An 18,220-nucleotide genomic window follows, 5' to 3' on the forward strand; every position below is an offset into this window, starting at 1 on the left:
ATATATTCTGCAAAACTTTAAATGAAAGAAAAATTAACTGACTGAGATTAGCAGCAATCTCACTGCTGTCATTTAGGGTTCACTTCCCAAGACCCAATGGCTATTTGAAAGTTTTAAAAGCTCTATTTTCAGTGACAACAGAATAGATGATTATGCTTGTTAACAAACAATGCTCACTCCTTCTGAGAAGCAAATCCAGAATGAGTTAGTGTAACATGATTTTGTATTTCCCACAATGTAAATGTCAGTGAGAGTTTAGTTCACTGTAATAGCAATGCAAAAACATTGGGAGCTGCAAATGACAAAGATGTGACCTATCAAAGTTTTATTATAAATACTTGCATGATGGCCTACTTGGGAGTGAATATGTCTCTAATGAACAGAGCAGGTTTGGAATCAAAACTCTAGAGCTGTAATCATGTATTTAAAAACTGATTTGCAGTTGCAAGGCCTTCAACAAAAGAATCACAATATTCAATTTCTCCCTCTGCAAGATGGGTGTAAACATAAGGATTTTTGTGAGGCTTAAGTGATGCTTGAAAAGTATTTTGAAATATTTTTAACTGAATAAGTTATATACTAGGAAGATGTTATTGCCTTTAATGATGATTTATAGCTATATATCAAAAATATATTTTTGATGTGAGGTTATCTATTTTTGCCACATTTAATGTAAAATATACTGATGCTTCCATTTCTCTCAGGTAGCTGACAATATAATTTCCAAGAATCATACAAAACATCGATGCAAACACCTCTGTGCTTCTGAGGTCTTCTGAGGATGAAGAAGTGAAATTTTAATTTAGCAGTCCGATATTAGATATAAGGTTATATACTATTTCTTTTATGTCATAAAGAGACAAGCTAATTTTTCTAGAAAATGCATGTTCAATTTACTTAAACTAAAAGCTGTGTTCTAAAGGCTATACTTATTCTCATTGATATTCTTTTTAGATTTAGATTTCAGTTTTCTTTCAATTAGCTTAGAATTCATCAGGGAGGGAGGATCGGAATCACACAATGTGCTTGCTGAATAAAATGGACAAAATGAGGAAAATGCCCCATCTAAATTGCCGGGTTTTTTTTTCAAAAAGCCCCGTTTCAAAAAAAGCAACAGCCGCCATTATGCAAATGAAGCACAGGATATTTAAAGCCCACGCTTCATTTGCACTTTCAATACGTCTAATTTACATCCCTCTGCCGACAAAGGAGTGTGGTTTGGAAGCAGCCGCAGGGTACCTCTAGACTACAGGCTTTTGTTGACAGAAGTTTTGTTGGCAGATACTGTTGACAAAGCTTCTGTCGACAAAGAGCATCTAGACTACAGCCACTTTGTCGACATGACAGTGTAGACGCAAAGGACAGTGTAGATGCAATAACGCCTTCTGTTGACAGAACTCTGTCAACAAAAGGCGTTATTCCTCGTAGAATGAGATTTACAGTTGTCGAAAAAACTGCTGAGTTCTGTCAATGTTATGATGACAGAATTCAGCGGCAGTGTAGATGCAAGTATAGTTTTGTCGACGAAAGTTCACTTTTGTCGATAAAACCCTGTAGTCTAGACACACCCTCAGTGTCTACCTTTGTCTCTATTCTCCATCTGTAAAATGGGGATAGTACTTTCCTACCTCAGGTGGTAGTGCAAAGTCAAGTGCATAAATACTTCGGAATTGTACCAATTTTGCAGCAATAGGGGCCAACTGATAGTTCACTTTGTATGTTTGCAATGTGTCCATAAGCTCTGGGGAATGTGGCCACATACCCCTATACACGTTGAATGAGTGTAGAATAAGCTTCTGACTCACTGGGCCACTCTGCTGACCAGTGGTGAAGGCACAGTGAGGGCATAGTCCTGCTCATACACCTCCCTGGGGGTGCTACCACTGCTGTGGACATTAGCCTAGAGATGTTCTAATGCTTGTTGAGTATAATTGGATAATTACTAGCCTAGATGATCTTTCCAAAGGGAACAATTTGGAATCATCTTGGAATTTGCTCGAGATTAAAAGATATCTGCCATTTATTTAAACAAAGTTTCTCTTGAAGAAAGAGTCTTGATTTTGCTAACACAAGTTAATATTTCCAGATGAATCTGCAGAACACTTAATAAAGCAATAAAAATATGATTTAACACCACTTCTATGCTTAGTCCCCTCCCTTCTCTGCCCCCATGTGTAAGAGATATGCAGAGCGAGATTACACCCACAGCTGTTTACGTGGAGAGGTCCTCCATTCTTGGATCTCCCCCTCCACACAAAAGAAAAACTGAATGGGCTCAAGAACTTCCTGCATATTGTTCTCATCCCAGATTTCATACAGAGTATCTGTTTCTCTGAGGTACTTATACAGCCCCCATTATCACAGCAGGTGAGTAGCTGGCAGCATTTAATGAATGTATCTGCAATACTGTCCCTGTAAGTCAGGGAAGTATTATCTCCCTTTCAAATACAGGTCACTGAGAAAAAAGGAATTAAGTGACTTTCCTAGTGAGAGGCAAAGCTTGTAAGTGAAGCCATATATCTTAAGTCCAAGTCCAGAGCCTTAGATGCAAGCCTAGACCAGCAGTCTAATATACCTGAGGCTAATTCATTGCTCTGGCACTTCATGTTAAAAATGTATCATAGAAGTTGTTACAAAACTATATCAATAAAGCCATTTGATCTAAATATACAGTTTCCTTTGTTTTATAAAAATACCATATTTATATTTCTTTAAACTTTGTATTGTTAAAACACCTCTTTCACATAGGTTCAGACGAATAATATCTAACTAGTCACTCTGCAGGAAGCATTTCTAAAAACTACCCACAAAGTAATCCACTATTTTACTACAGCTAAATGCTTCTCTTTGAAAGTTTATAAAATAACAGATGCTATATGCAACTGCTGTCTAACTGTTTTTCTTTTGAGGTACAATACTGCACAAAAAGCTGGTTGCTACAAGTACAACCTATTTTAGTCAACACAATATGTGCTGAATTTTTCCCCATGAAAAAGAAAGAATTTGATTTGATTGAACATCAGAAAATTGCTGCTATTTGCTCATTGGCATGTTACCTGGATAACTGGCTAATCTCTTTTTGGCTTCCAGTCTCTCAAACAGTGTATTGCTGATAAACTTAGTGCTTTTATCCACTGGACATGTTATGTTAGCTCATGTGGTGTTTGCCATTTTACTGGATGTATTTGTAGAAGTGCATTCCTCACTACAGTAGTGCCAACTTTGCCCTCCTATAGGTTTGTTCACTAAAATACTGCAATTAAATGGTCCTGACCAACACAATGTCTATCTTATTTATCTATCTGTAATGCTAATACATTCAACAATCTGATATTTGTTTGCAAGAAAATAATATTATGTGTAGATTTAATTTGGCTCTGTCTAAACAGTTGATTTTTTAATTGTTGTAAAACAATATTTTTAAACAGGAAATGTTAAAACTTAACTGAAGACCTGAAATGCTAAAAAATACTGTAAATTTATCCCAAAAATGTAAAAGTTTTATGTTTAGTAAATTAATGTGTACTTTTTCTTACAGCATAAACAGCTAATTCAGATTCGGAAGTACTGGAGTTTTGTTCAATACATTAACTTTCCATATTAGAAAAAGAAATGTTTAATAACACCAGAATGAATGTAATTCATTTCCCTGATGGTAAAAGATTTACATTTTGTAAAGGGAAAGTTAAAAATAAACTGAAGAAATTTCTGTAGCTTAATTCTGGTTAGAGAGGCTTTTGCTAACCACATAAACTCCATTAAACATTATACAGACATTTGGCAGTATTAAGAGTGGTTTGTCTTGAAATACTCACACGTTGGTGTGTTCATTTGCATTATTACATTTAGAAGCCTTGAGGCACTATCACTTCCTTTTCTTAAAGTGGCACAATAATATGGGAAAGTGGTTATGCTTATCATCATCTGTCAATCAAATGCCTTCCGCATTAACAAAATTTAATTTTTCCACTCAATGAATGGGTGTGTGTGAAGGCTCATACACATGTCAATATTAGTAGGACTTTGCTTTACAAAGAAACTATTTGATTTAGCAGGATGCATGAGTGGAAGTAAATGAGGAAAAATTCCCATTTATACTTTAATAAGCAGGAACAATGTAGCATGTCAAACTAATGCAATCACTGTAATTTAGGAATAAACATCGTCTATAACAAATCACATTAAATTCTAAGTGCTATCCTTAAAGCATTCAGTGTACAATATGATAAACACATTTGTAATGTGAACACTCAACAACATCTGAATTTTTGTATGAAAAATATCAATAAAGCAGAGAATAAAGAGATCACTTGATGGTTCAGCAGTGAAAAGATAATCTATGTATCTATGACAGCCTCTTTCATTAACTTTTCATTCTGTCACACAATAAATATAACCTTTAACCTTTTATATGTAATGAATAAAATTTGAGCCTACAATGTCTATCCAAATGAGGGGTACATTATATCTTAAGCTACAGCACCTTGATTGGCCCCATGCCCATTTTTATAAATCTCCAATTAAATGTATAAGGAAAAAAACAAGGGCTAGAAATATTTGACAAAATACTATGAAGGAAGAATATGACTATTTTTCAACTAGTATTTAACTCTTCATGACTGGACAAACAGTTCTTTAAATGAATGAAGATGCTATAATATTAGCATTACTAAATATAGCGACCTGAGTAATGCAGAACTACTTCCAGAAGAAATTTTTGTGTACTTCTTTCTTTTTTTTCTTCTTTTTTTAAGGATGAGGATTGGGGCAAGGGAGTTGAGGGCAGACCTGTGAGGAATAGAAATGCAGCAGCTGACAGAAGATTTTATTCATCAGTGGCTATGCAGGAAGTCCTTATGTGCCAGCAGCAATGCAGGAACACTTTTTGATTGTAGAGTAAAATCTGACAGAAAAGGATAGCTCCTGATGGAGAAGATTTTGTGTGTGCCCAGCTCCCCATCAATCTGATCTATGTGCATAGCACATAACCTTTCAGCTGTAATGTGAATAATGACTAAAAATCAGGAACTCTGTTTTTAAACCCTTCCCAATGAACTGACTAGACCTTCTCAGTATCCATCCAATTTTTTGGAGACAATGAAAGGAGGAATGTGAAGAAAAAAATTTAGCCACAGTTCAATTACAAAGACTTCCTATTGAAAATGTACAAAGAGTATCCAGACAAAAACTAAATAGAATATTCACATTGGCTAGTCAACAACTTTCAGCCCTGGTCTACACTAGGGAGTTATTTTGAAATAACATGCCTTATTTCGAAATAATAAGTGAAGCATCCACACTTCCAATCCCGTTATTTCAAAATAATGGAGTGGTTATTTTGGAATTTGTATTCCTGTTTTCCTCGGGGAACGATGGTTATTTCAAAATAGTTATTTTGAAATAGCATTAGTGTGGATGCTCTGCTACTGCTATTCCAAAATAACTACTCCCCAGAGTAATTCGAAGTAATTACTCCCTAGTGTTTCCTGGGGCTCTAAGCTGAGGTAGTGAGTCCACAAAAATGGAGCCTACCTCGGACTAATTTTGAGGTTTCTCTATAGTGGGGCACATGTTATTTTGATTTTGTTATTTCAGAAGTTATTATTTTGAATGTAGTTATTTCGAAATAATTTCCTAGTGTAGACATGCCCTCAGAGACAAACAAAAATCTGTGCGCCACTTTAAGATAATTTTGTAATGAAACCTCTGTAGCTGCTGCTAAGCACCACTAGATTACTGTATTAATTAAAGTTTATAATTATTTCCACTTTTCCAGAAGAACCCTGTGACGCAGCTGGCCAGCCCCACACTGAACAAGGGGACAGAGAGCCCGCCTTTTGGGTATGCCTCTCCCCCACAGCCCTGCTGGACATGCTCGCGGTGCAGCCCAGGTATAAAAGGCTACAGGTCTGCTCAGTTGGGGCTGGCCACCGGAGGGGAAGGAGCTCCCGTCCAGACACAGAAGCCACAGCTGGAACAAGAGGCACCGGACCAGTTACCCCTGCCGCTGTTGTCCCCGGGACAAGCCAGACCGCAACGCCGGCTGCGCTGTGCAGCCCCCCTAGAAGCTGTTGCTGCCCCAGCCACTGCTATCTTCAAGGCCACGCCTGCCAACATTGCTGCTGTAGCCAGACCCGCATCCACAGGTGGGACCGCTGTCGGCCAGGATGAGGGGGTAGGAAGCAACCCAGGGTGAGGACCAGGAAAGTATCTAGCAGGCTCAGCGAGTTTTGGGGAGAACTTCCCACTGAGCCAGTGGTGGGAACCACCTGCCACTGATAGGACCCTGGGTTGGGGCCCAGTGGAGAGGGAGGGCCTGGGTTCCCCTACCCCTTCCTCCCAGAGGGGATCCCATAAAGGACTAGGTTGCTGGGTCTGCATGTAAAGGACAAGGCCACTGGGCCTGCGTTTAAAGGACTGGGCAGCTGGGCCTGTGTTTAAAGGACCAGGCCTTGGAGATTGGAGGGGGCGGGGCCAGTGACCCCGCCACAAACCCCAACATAATTTGCAAATTACATATAGGGATGACTTATCCACCATTAAATGTACCCCACAATTTGATTGTAATGTAGCAGTCATTCTCCTTCAGCAACATTGCACACAATGGATTTCAAGAGAGGAACTGCTGTACACTCTTATCTTTTCCAGTTTGAACTATATGGTAATTTTAGATTAACAGGATATAATTACCCAATTCGGCAATATAGGATTCTGGGGTAAAGTATTATGAAAATTGTCTAATGCACAATTGGAATTAAAGCCAGCAAGGCATGTGAAGGGTAACAAGAAAGGTTTGTACAGGCATGTTAACAATAAGAGTGTGGCCAGGGAAGTTGTAGGACCCTTGCTGAAGGAAAGAAGCAACCTAGTGACAGATGATGTGGGAAAAAGCTGAAATACTCAATGCATTTTTGTCTGTTTTCACAGATAAAGTCAGCTCCCAGACGACTGCTCTAGGAGGCACAGTATGGGAAGCCCTCACTGCAGAAAGAACAGTTAAGAACTATTTAGAAAAGCGGGACATAACAAATCCATAGGACTGTATCTAATGCATCCGAGGGTGCTGAGGGAATTGGCTGATGTGATTGCAGAGCCAATGGCCATTATCTCTGAAAAATTGTAGAGATTGAGAGAGATGACTGGGAAATAATGGAAGGAGGACAATCCAGGGAACTAGAGACTGGTCAGCCTCACCTCAGTTCCCAAAAAAACCATGGAAAGGATCCTTAGGGAATCCATTTTGAAGCACTTGCAAGAGAGAAAAGTGATCAGGAATTGTCAACATGGATTCACCAAGAGCAAAGTCATGCCTGACTCACCTGACTGCCTTCTATGACAAGGAAACTGGCTCTGTGGATATGGGCAAGTTGGCGGACAAAATATAGCTTGACTTTAGTAAAGCTTTTGATACGGTCTCCCACAGTATTCTTGCCAGCAAGTTAAAGAAATATGAACTGGATAAATGGACTGTAAGGGGGATAGAAAGCTGGCTAAATTATTGGGTTCAATGGGTTGTGATCAATGGCTCGATGTCTGGTTGGTGATCCATATCAAGCAGAGTGCTCCAAGGGTCAGTTCTGGGGATGGATTTGTTCAACATCTTTATTAATAACCTGGATGAGGTGACTGACTGCACCTTCAGCAAGTTTTCAGATGACACTAAGCTAAGGGGAGAGGTAAATACGCTGGTGGGTAGGGATAGGGTCCAGAGTGACCTGGACAAATTAGAAGATTGGGGGAAAAAAAGGAACCTACTAAATCAGTAAGAGTATGTCTACAATACCACCCTAGTTCGAACTAGGGTGGTTAATGTAGGCAACCGAAGTTGCAAATGAAGCCCAGGATTTAAATATCCCGGGCTTCATTTGCATCTTGCCGGGCGCCGCCATTTTTAAAGCCCCGGTATTTCGGACTCTGTGCCCGCGGCTACACGCGGCACGCAGTAGGTAGGAATGGATTAGGCTCGTTCCAGAGCCTAATTAGAGAGCCTAATCCAAACTACCTACTCCGTGCCGCATGTAGCTGCGGGCACGGAGTCCGAACTACCAGGGCTTTAAAAATGGCGGCGCCCGGCAAGATGCAAATGAAGCCCAGGATATTTAAATCCTGAGCTTCATTTGCAACTTTGGTTGCCTACATTAACCACCCTAGTTCGAACTAGGGTGGTACTGTAGACATACCCTAAGCTACTCCCTTTAGCACCTGTGTTCCTTGATGGAGTCCAAGTATGGCGTCAGTGAGACTGAAATTGCTTATAAAATCTCATGAAGCCACACTCTGGAGTAACCACAATACATTGTGCTATGCAAACTGCCCCATGCCACTGCAAATATTAGGAAAGCAAATCTTTGAGATTTTGAAGAGACAAAGATTCTTATTTATATATTTTATCATTATCATAAACAATACTGCGAAGTATTGCTTGAGAATTTCCTCATACTGTTACTAGCAATGTCAATAGCCTCCTATTGTGGATTTTGTTGTCACTTATGATATAGATTATAATCTCATTATATACCTGTAAAATATTACTTTCACAGAATCATAGAATCCTAGGGCTGGAAGAGACCTCAGGAGGTCGTCGAGTCCAACCCCGAACTTTGGAAAATGTTAAATAATATTGTGAAAGGGCAAAGTGCCCTGCATAACCTGAGACTAGGCCTCAACCAAAATGGGATGATATGTGTGTTTACCAGCCAGTCAGTCCTTCCAGCAGCTTTAACTATCCAAATATTATCCATATACGCCAAGTGCAAAATTAGTCTTCAAGTCTTGGCAGAGCAGGTTTTCAACATGATTACAGTACTTCTGGCTTCTATAGATACTGCAAGGAAAGCTCTTCCAGCACTTACGCTTCTAGTCCCCACCATATCAGGGAAATTCAGAGACACATAGAAATGAAATCTATGTAACTGCATGTGTCTAGCTATGTTTTGTAAAATTGCTAATAAAGTGTCTTTTGTTTACAAGTATTTGTATGAGATCTTGATATCAAGGAATATACAGAGCTACTCTCCTATAGCTAACCAATAAAGGACATAAACACTATAATAAAAATATTAAGTATAAAAGAAAAAAAGTCTTATCTAGGCGACATCCTAAACAAATAAAGTGCTCTCATGAAATATATCAGGCACCTTAAAGAAAATCCCTTTAAAACTTATTTGATATAACAAATCAAAACCAATCTTCCATATGAAAAATATAACCTCATAAGGCTTTGTAAAATAAAAATCTTTTCCTGCTAAACTTATTAATTCCATTCATTTAGTAATAAAAATTAAAAATACACTGTTTCATTAAGAAGGTTGGTTAGATTTCTGTAACATAAATGTCTGAAAAATACCTTTGAAAGATCCCTGAAGTTGCCTGGTAAGGTCAGATCCAACTCTTCTGATTCGTAGTTCGTTAATACCCACGGAAATACAGGGTATTGGTTTAGATCGTTGTACGTTCGTCCTAATGAAGAAAAACAATCTTATAAAATTTATGAAATATTGTCCATTTGTGCCACTGATAAGCAATTTATTAGCAACTTATCTTTATATTTGTTTTATCTTATGTTCTCATTTACCTGCTATTATACTAATGCATTTATCACCTGCAGACAAAAACATGCTCTGTTTCCATGTATCTGAATGAAAATTCAGAAGACAGTAGCAACATATGTTATGTGTAAGAAGAGGAGAATAATGTTTAGAGGTAGCAAAAGGACCAGAAACCATGTAATCCTATTTAATACCCTCTGTTAATGACACTAAAGAACATTCTTAAACATCTGTTATATTTTGAAGTTGGGAAAAATCATTTTTCTTTTCCTGTAAGTGTACCAGCTGTGACAACTCTGATACAGAAGGTAAGTAACAAATAAAAGAAAGGGATCCAAGTTACAAAGCTCAGAACCGGTTCTAGTCTCTTTCTAAATTTGGAAGCTTGAATCTGAGATTTGGGCCCATCTCTGCTAATACTGCATTATCCTAGAGTGAATTGCTTTCCATCTCCCATGATGATGGAGGATACCTTTCCAGAGGAAAAAGTGAAATTCCACTCAGTGGTGAGAATGGGACTCGAAGTAAGTGTGGCACACGCTGCCTACCCATCATGAAGCCCTGCTCCCCCCCCCCCTTTTTTTAAACATTGTAGCACAGAAGGAGTGGGAAATTTGCAAAAAGCCAGGAGGATCTGCTATTATGCAGACTCTCTCACCTCCCTGCTACAAAGTGTATATCTAAACCCCATAAAGATTTGTGCACCCAGCAGGCTGAAATAGCTGCTGCAAGGCAGCTCTGTACCTGTTTCTCAGGTCAGGGACAACGACACTCAACTCCTTGCCCTCAATACATTCAGCCCATCTACTCAGGCTCATGACCTGGGTCTTGTTAAAGTATGTATTACCTTCTATGCCATGGACTTAAAAACATGGAGGAACATTTTCGAGATCTATCTAGATTGCATAGACAAGACAATGCCAATATCACAAAGTGTAATTTAATCGCAAGTACTGAATGGAAGAAGGGAAGAAAGGAAAAAGAGAGGGTGTTTATGGGTGTGCAGCTATGTGTGTTCTAACCCAAGATATTGACCAAGTTCAATGTTGATAAAGGTGGGGTGGCAAATGTGGACACAGAAATGGACTTTATGTAGCAGAACAAAACTTCATTGAACATAAGGCGGGGAGGAGCCCTATCTGCCCTGTCACACGTACTCTCACATAATAAGGCACTTTAAATGGTTCCCGTGTAGGAGTCGTAGGGCTTTGTGATGGAGCATCTACCCCACACTGGTCCTTTAAGGCTAAAACCCAGCCCTGGGAAAGGGCTGAGAGCAAAGTCCACAGCTGAGGTTGATATTGTCAATTAGGGCTCAGCTGTGAGCTGTATAACTAAGGTCTCCAGAAGGGAAGAAGAGGGAGAACTCTTGCTCTAGCTGGGGAGCAGGAGAGACTTGGCTGCCAGGAAAGCTGGGGGCTTCCTGGAAAAGAGCAGTGCTGGGGAAAGGCAGACAGAGCTGGGGAGCTCTGGCTTGGCCTCACTCCAGGCTGCAGGGCCTGAGGCAAAGCCTCAGAGTGCTAGGGCTGTGGGGAGGCAGCTAATAGAGGCTAAGGCAGCAAGTCTACCCCTTTACCAATGATGAGTGGCCATTTCAGACTGCAGTTTGCCCCTGAGATAAGGGACTAGATGAAGACTGGCAGTGGGTCACTGAGGCAAGGTAGGTATAGAGGAATTGGGAGTTCCCTGGGAGGGGAGGACCCCAGAGTACAGAGACTGATAAGCAATCCCCCCCTGGGAAGAGGGCCGAGAGACACTGGCGTGGGCACTGCCAGTGGGCAGTATCCTGAAGAGGACACCGTAGTCTGCGAGCAAAACGGGTCCGGAACTAATGCGGAAGACACCAGCCAGAGGGAGGTGTCCGGTGGACAGATATGAGCTAATTCCCAGGAGGCATCATGGTGTGAAACCGCCCTGTGACAGGCTCCTATTGAATCACCCATAACTCAGAGTAGTTTCTCATCTGCCTATCCCAAGGCTCAGCTTGCTCAACTGTGTCCTCCCACCCTGATAAGCAGGACGAACTGCACTAAGTTGGGATCTAGGCTTGTGAATATCAAGGTTTTACCATGAGCACAGGGAATCATTCCTTTTAATCCTTTAAACCACATTGAAAACCAACCACAAACTGTGATGGAACATTGCTATACTGAATTACTAAATCTTTACACCTATTTAACTTAACTGTGCATTCAGGATGCTGGAGGCAAAGCAAAAAATTCCCTAGGCCTATGCCAAGTTAGCTCCTATGGGAAGAAAAACTCCTTTCTGACTCAAGCACAGGTGATTGGCATCCACAAAACACAGCTCAAAGCTAGCAATATAGGTTGGAGAAGCAGGGTTTCTGAAACAGCAAAAAGAAACTTCACATGACCAGGATTAGGGTTTAAATTACTGAAAGACGAAGGTGACAGGCCAGTCAATTCCCTTTCTCTCCCAGCTGCTCAATGAATAGCTAAAGCAGAAATGGACAGCCTAGGCTAATGAGTGGACCACAAGATTGTTGTGACCAAGATGGCCTCCTGGGATAGGGTAATTTTGCTAATTGCACTTGTATACTTACAATTTGTCAGGTGTGCCAATTGAACCATAGTAGTAGATGCAGATGGAGCATACAGTTTTTATAGTCAACATTGTGTGCAGTTAGAGTTGCCAGATGATTTAAACAAAAATACAGAACACCCCCCCCCCCCCAAAAAAAAAACACCGGGAAAAAATTCTGTTGAAGGGGGAAAAAAAGGAGGGAGGAGGGAGGGACCAAAATTGTTGAGCAAAAAAAGAAAAAAAAAACGCAGCATGTCCCTTTTAAGAGTGAGTGCAGGGATAGGAACAGGGGAGCAGTTGCCTTGGTCGGCAGCCATTTTGTTCCAGCAGCCTGTAGCCAGACAGCAACCCCCCTATAACATCCATTTTTACTTGCCTGGAGCACACAGGGCACACAGAGCAGTAAGCCTTGAACAAAAGGCCCGGATATGCAGGCTGCTGTGACCCCAGATGGCTGTAAACAGAGATACGCCAATTGCTGATCTAGAGACTGCCGAGGAGTGCCCTTGACTGAAACCCATATTGATACGAACACACAGCCATCCGTGGGGGGAGGAATCTCTTGCCCAGTAAAAAATGTCCAGTACTCACAATTTAGTTATCTCTCTTGCAAGTATAAATTAAGTTGAAACTTGCTTGTAAGAACTGGCGTCACAAAGACGAACCAACACAATTTGGCATCTTAGATAAGAAAGAGGATACGGGCCCCTATGGGTATAAAGATGGTCCAGCAGCACACTTACTCTGAGTGTCAATCTATCATCTATTTGCTGGTTGGGTTAGGTGTTTGACCTCCCAAGGTTCCACGGGGACGCCCACCTCGTATTAGTCTTTCCTAGGAATTGAGGGACTGGCCCTGGCTTGACACGCTGAGACCGAGAGGCACAGAAGGGGGTAAAAATTATACCTGGATGTGGTCCTTTGTCTTAAGTGTACACATAGATTTAGAGCTCTTTAAAGATTAAGCTGACACTTGGTACCATTATTTCTATTTTCTATCTTTATTTTCTTTGTAACCATTTTTAAGATTTATATTTGCTAGCAGTTAAGAAAATAGAGCAATAGCCATTGTAACTATATGATTTATAAGCTTCTTTAATAAACCTGTAACTGTTTAAGCTTTAACCTGACTCCTTCAGTTGCTGTAACATAACCAAGCACAATTTAAAAGAACTTCAGCCGGTCATAAGGGACAGGTATAGGGAGAGCTTGGACATTTTGGATTGTGTCACTTCCAGAGGACAGATCCATTGGGGGCATCTCTCAGTCTTCCCTAAACTGCCCGCTGCAAAGAGATCCTGTATCCTAGAAGTTGAAATCTGAGATGTAATAAACTCTTCCTATAAACTCTGGGGCATCTGTCAGCCTGTTGGCTGCCCGCTGCGACGGGACCCCGGTCCTAGTGGTAAAGACACGGACATTAAACTTCTCGGGGCGCCCTTCAGCCTCCCAGGCTGCCCGCTGCGATGGGGCCTTGTGTCCCAGCAGTTGAAGACTTGGGTGTAACATACACACACATACTGCCCTGACCGTTGGCTGACACAGCCTTGCGGAACCAGGTAAGCATGGGGGCTGGGGTTGGGAGCCGGAGGAGGTTGGGGGGGGGGGAGGCCAGGCACTGAGTGTTTGTAGGGTTGCCAGGTGCCCGGCATTTTCGCCTCCTGCCCGGAGAAAAAAAAAACAGAAATGCCGGACATTTTAGATGTCCGGTATTCTCTGAATTTTTTTACCGGACAGGAGGCAAAAATACCGGACTGAGTGAATATGGGACACACGACAATCCTACGTGCAGTCAGCATGCACCTGACTTCACAGGCCCTTGCTTTATGTGTGTGTCACTTTAGCAATACCAGTGTGGAAAAAAAATAACATGGCAGAAACCAGCGGAATCTGGCAACATTGTGCATGAGCAATAGTAAACAAAATATCTTGCGGGCCTGTACATTGAACCTTAATGGGCCACATGTGGCCCTCAGATTGCCATCCTCTGAGCTAGAGACTCTGGAGAAAGAGGGAATGCCCCTATATCTCCTCTGCATATATTTTCCTCTTCCCATCATCTGTGGCTGTCTCAGTCACCAGCCATAAATTTTGCCATCCATTGCGATAGGCAGGTGGTATTTGTTTTACTGTTACTTCCTAACTACACTCAAGATTAAAAGTCTCCTTAAAAAGACTGAAATTAATTCTAGCCCCAAGGTATTTCCCCCAAATGTAAGTAAACAGATCCCCATTACAATAAGTAAACAGTTCAAATGAGCAAAGCGAATTGCAGATCCAATTTATAAAAAAGAATTTGCAGTTGAAAATCAATCAACTGAAAATTCTGAAGGAACTGTCAACTAGTGGACAGTAAATAGGAAAGAACTTTATTGCAATGTCAACTAGAAGCTAGTAGTAGTAAAAAAACCCCTCAATTATATGATACATTAAAAAAACAAGTCCCTTAATCCTAAACCAGCCAGTATATTGACTTACTGAGAATCACACAATATGCAACATGATTCTTTTTTAAAAATCATGTAATAAATACATGTGTGTGTGTGTGTGTGTATTAAATTAACAGACTGAAATAACCTACTTTAACAATTCCCAGCCCTGCTGCAGATTTACAACCCTGTCGCAATAACTGCTTCCTTCCAGATTCTGGACAGATTCCTGGGGTACAAAACCTGGCAAAGGGAAACACAGGCTTCCTTGTTCTGGGCAATTCCACACAAAAATCATGTCTGCGTTAGTGAAATATAAAACTTTCATTGCTCCACAAACACCCTATTTTTTCAATGAATGTTGATGAACAACAAGCACTTCTCTATTTTTACATACAGTCTCATTGATACTGGTGAAAGTAGGTATTATTAACACTTTTTGTGTTGTACTTTTAATAAGTCAGTGTTTTTTCAGAAAATATAAAATTAAATTGGCTACAAACAGAATTTGGAAGGGAAAATTGATCCAATACCAGTATACGTGTAATGTTCAAATAAAAAAAACAAGAAATAAATGCAAATATAATTCTCATGCGATCTCAACAATGACTGCAGGAGTGAATATATGCTATAAGACAAGATACCTAGAGCAGATGAACATTTATCAAAAATATTATTCAAAGAGCATACAAGAGTTTATCAACATAAAGTACAAAAGAAAAAATTGTTCAGTAGGCTAAAGTATAGGAGTGAATATTAATAGTTCTGTTTTTTATCCCTGCATTTGCCAAAGATTCGAAGCAACACCCTGGTATAGTTCCTTGACTTTACTATGCCATCATTTTCCCCATTTGTACACTGAGGATATTAATTTGCCCTCTCAAAAGGGTTTAATAAATATTTGTACAGATCTTGGAGATCCTCAAATGAGAACATAAGAACTTTCATACTGGGCCAGACCAATAGGCCAGCTAGCTCAGTATCCTTTCTTCCACAGGGGTCAATGCCAGGTGTTTCAGAGGAAATGGACTGAACAATCATTGAGAAATCTGTCCCTTGTTGTCCTCTCCCAGATATTGGCAAACAGAGGCTAGGGATGCTCAGAGCATGGAGTTGCTCCTGATGGACTTATCGGCAAGGAACTTTAGTTCTTTTTAAAAACCTGTTATAGTTTTAAATGAAAGGTGCTGTGGAATCTCAAAGAGTTTTACCATTATAAAATAAATGTGCCGATGATGTTCGCCCCTATCCGAATCTTGACTGAAACCCATGGAGCTACTTTTCATGCAAAAAGTTAGCAGTTTGAGCCTGATTTTGGGTTATCACAGAAATCTTTCTCCCTGATTTCCTCTGTACTTCAGTACTACTTTACAGGGGGTTTTTAACAAATGAAGAGAAGTAAAATAATACCATAACATAAAGCAACTCAAGGAGCAAGACAAAAATAAAGGGTAATATATTTAAAATAAGAAAATAATTTAATTGTTGAATATATACATCACTCTTATAATTTATTCTAACATTTATTTATAAATGTTCGCTCAGAAGGGTCCAGTGGACTAAGCGAACAATTGTAAATCTGGAGACCTGAGTTGTGACATTTACTGTGTGGTTTTGGGTAGGCCACTTAACCTATTTTTGATTGTTTCTGATCTATAAAAACGGGAGGATAATATTTCTCTCCCCCTTCCCCGGTGTGTTGTATTAATTAGTTAATATTTGTAAAGTAGTTGAATATATAAAATACTATATACAGTAAACATTAATCATGGCTCGAATAAATGTTTATTAGAAAAGATTATTCACTATTTTACTTTATTCAACAATTTTGTTATCAAATATAAAATAAATTTGGTAAATGAATGTTAATGTGCATTGTGAATATAAATATACTATTCACAAGATGTTATAGGAGTAATGTGTTTATGGATATCTGGATGGACAACAGTAATTTACTGCATCCATAATTCTAAACATGCATAAATATCACTGTTTCAATGATAAGGAACAATCTTTGGATTGGTTTTGATCCTGCTCTGATTTTTACTGACTGTAAAGAGCAGACAGTATTTCATCATAATACCACTTGTTTGGTACTTGTATGCAAGAATTGCTACTGTTCCTTAGTTGAATAATTATAAAACATAAACCTGTAGTGCTGTTAGAAGACATTGTACCTTTTCAGTAGCTGAAGATTTTTCACCAGCTAAGATTATAGAGATTAATGTTAAAGGCTGAATATTAAATATTGTAAGCCTATGACACTAATCTACTAGAACAATAAAACTAAGGCACAGTAAAAGAGATCTCAGAAATACTGGCTATGTTTCTTCATTACAAAAAACTTTTTAATTAAACCATCCAATTTAATGTTTTTATATGGCACTTTAGTTTTGAAGGTAAAGTGATCTAGAGACAGCTGACAAAGAAATTATAACTGCAATTCCGTGGTGAAAATGTTAATGACAGCAAAATATTGTTTAATTAGATGATTGCAGCATCTGGATTAACACTCTTTAAGAGCGATGTTCCTGTGCTTGTCTGCTTCTTCACACTTTACAGACATTTTGTCATCTCTAGGTCATTAGGAAAGAATTTTTAATGATTTTTCTAGAAGCAAGCAGTTCGAGTTACATCTAATTAGATGACAATAATAAGCCCAACACATGCAGTAGCTAAATATATACATAATTAACCAGTGATGGCTTGTACATCACAGAATAGAAAAGTGGAAAATGCTAAACAGGAGAAAAAAAGAGGAAGGGAGTAGAAGTTGGTCTAGATTCATTACCTGAATGTATTATTCCCTCCCCCGCTGTCACACACACACACACACACACACACACACACACACACACACACACACACACACACACACACACACAGGAATTCATTTATAAGCAACTGGCAACACACACACACACACACAGGAATTCATTTATAAGGAACTGGCAACACACACACACACGCGCACACACACGCGCGCACACACACGCGCGCAAACACACAGGAATTCATTTATAAGGAACTGGCAACATAATTACTCCTCATATTGTTAAAAGGGATTTTCTTTCTTTTATTTAATCTAAAGTAATTTGCATACCTTAAAAAAGCAATCATCAGTTAAAAGTCTGAGAATTAAATTTCAAAACTACCACTTTAAAACCTGGCACCACAGAGAGACCTCAGCACAAATGTACAGATATCATATCCTCCCCTCTATTCTGAGTCTTGTATCTTACTGGGGGGGAGAGAGGGTTGGACGATTTTAAAGGTCCCCCCATTATACTTGATTTTTTAAAATCATCTAGGGTGTTTAATTTACACACATTCTGTTAATATACCATAAGGCCTTTTTCTGTGAGTCGGGAGAAAGAACACCAAGTCAATTAGTATAGTTACTACTCCTTCTACTGCTTCAAAACTAAGGAATTCTTCAGTAGGTGTGCGTGTGTAGAGGGGGGAGGTAGATTGTTTGGCCAGGAAGGCTTATGTCTACAAAATGAGGACAAAAACCAGGGGCAAAGCGAGAATAAAACTGAGACTGATTGATAAATAGCAGAGTGCAGTGTTTATCTTTGGGAAAAAATCCAAACTCCCACAAAAAAACAAAAACCAGAGCTGTAAGCATGATGAAATATGCTCAAGTCAGGAGAAAGGGCAGGAAAGAGGTGAAGATCTTAAAAATAGAATAAAAAG

At 39.6% G+C, this 18,220-nt stretch overlaps 1 protein-coding gene across 15 annotated transcripts in view; it reads right to left on the bottom strand.

Annotated features, from left to right (window-relative positions):
• The window catches only part of NBEA (neurobeachin), a 748,692-nt gene that overhangs the window by 113,278 nt on the left and 617,194 nt on the right, over positions 1-18,220 (bottom strand). For all 15 annotated transcript variants that reach the window (XM_075919184.1, XM_075919178.1, XM_075919179.1 and 12 more), the window contains one exon: positions 9,347-9,459. In XM_075919184.1, coding sequence (XP_075775299.1) covers positions 9,347-9,459 — 113 coding nt within the window. The remainder of the gene's footprint in view (positions 1-9,346; positions 9,460-18,220) is intronic.

The sequence above is a fragment of the Pelodiscus sinensis genome, chromosome 1, assembly GCF_049634645.1.
Source record: "Pelodiscus sinensis isolate JC-2024 chromosome 1, ASM4963464v1, whole genome shotgun sequence".
In the NCBI taxonomy this organism is placed as follows: Eukaryota; Metazoa; Chordata; order Testudines; family Trionychidae; genus Pelodiscus; species Pelodiscus sinensis.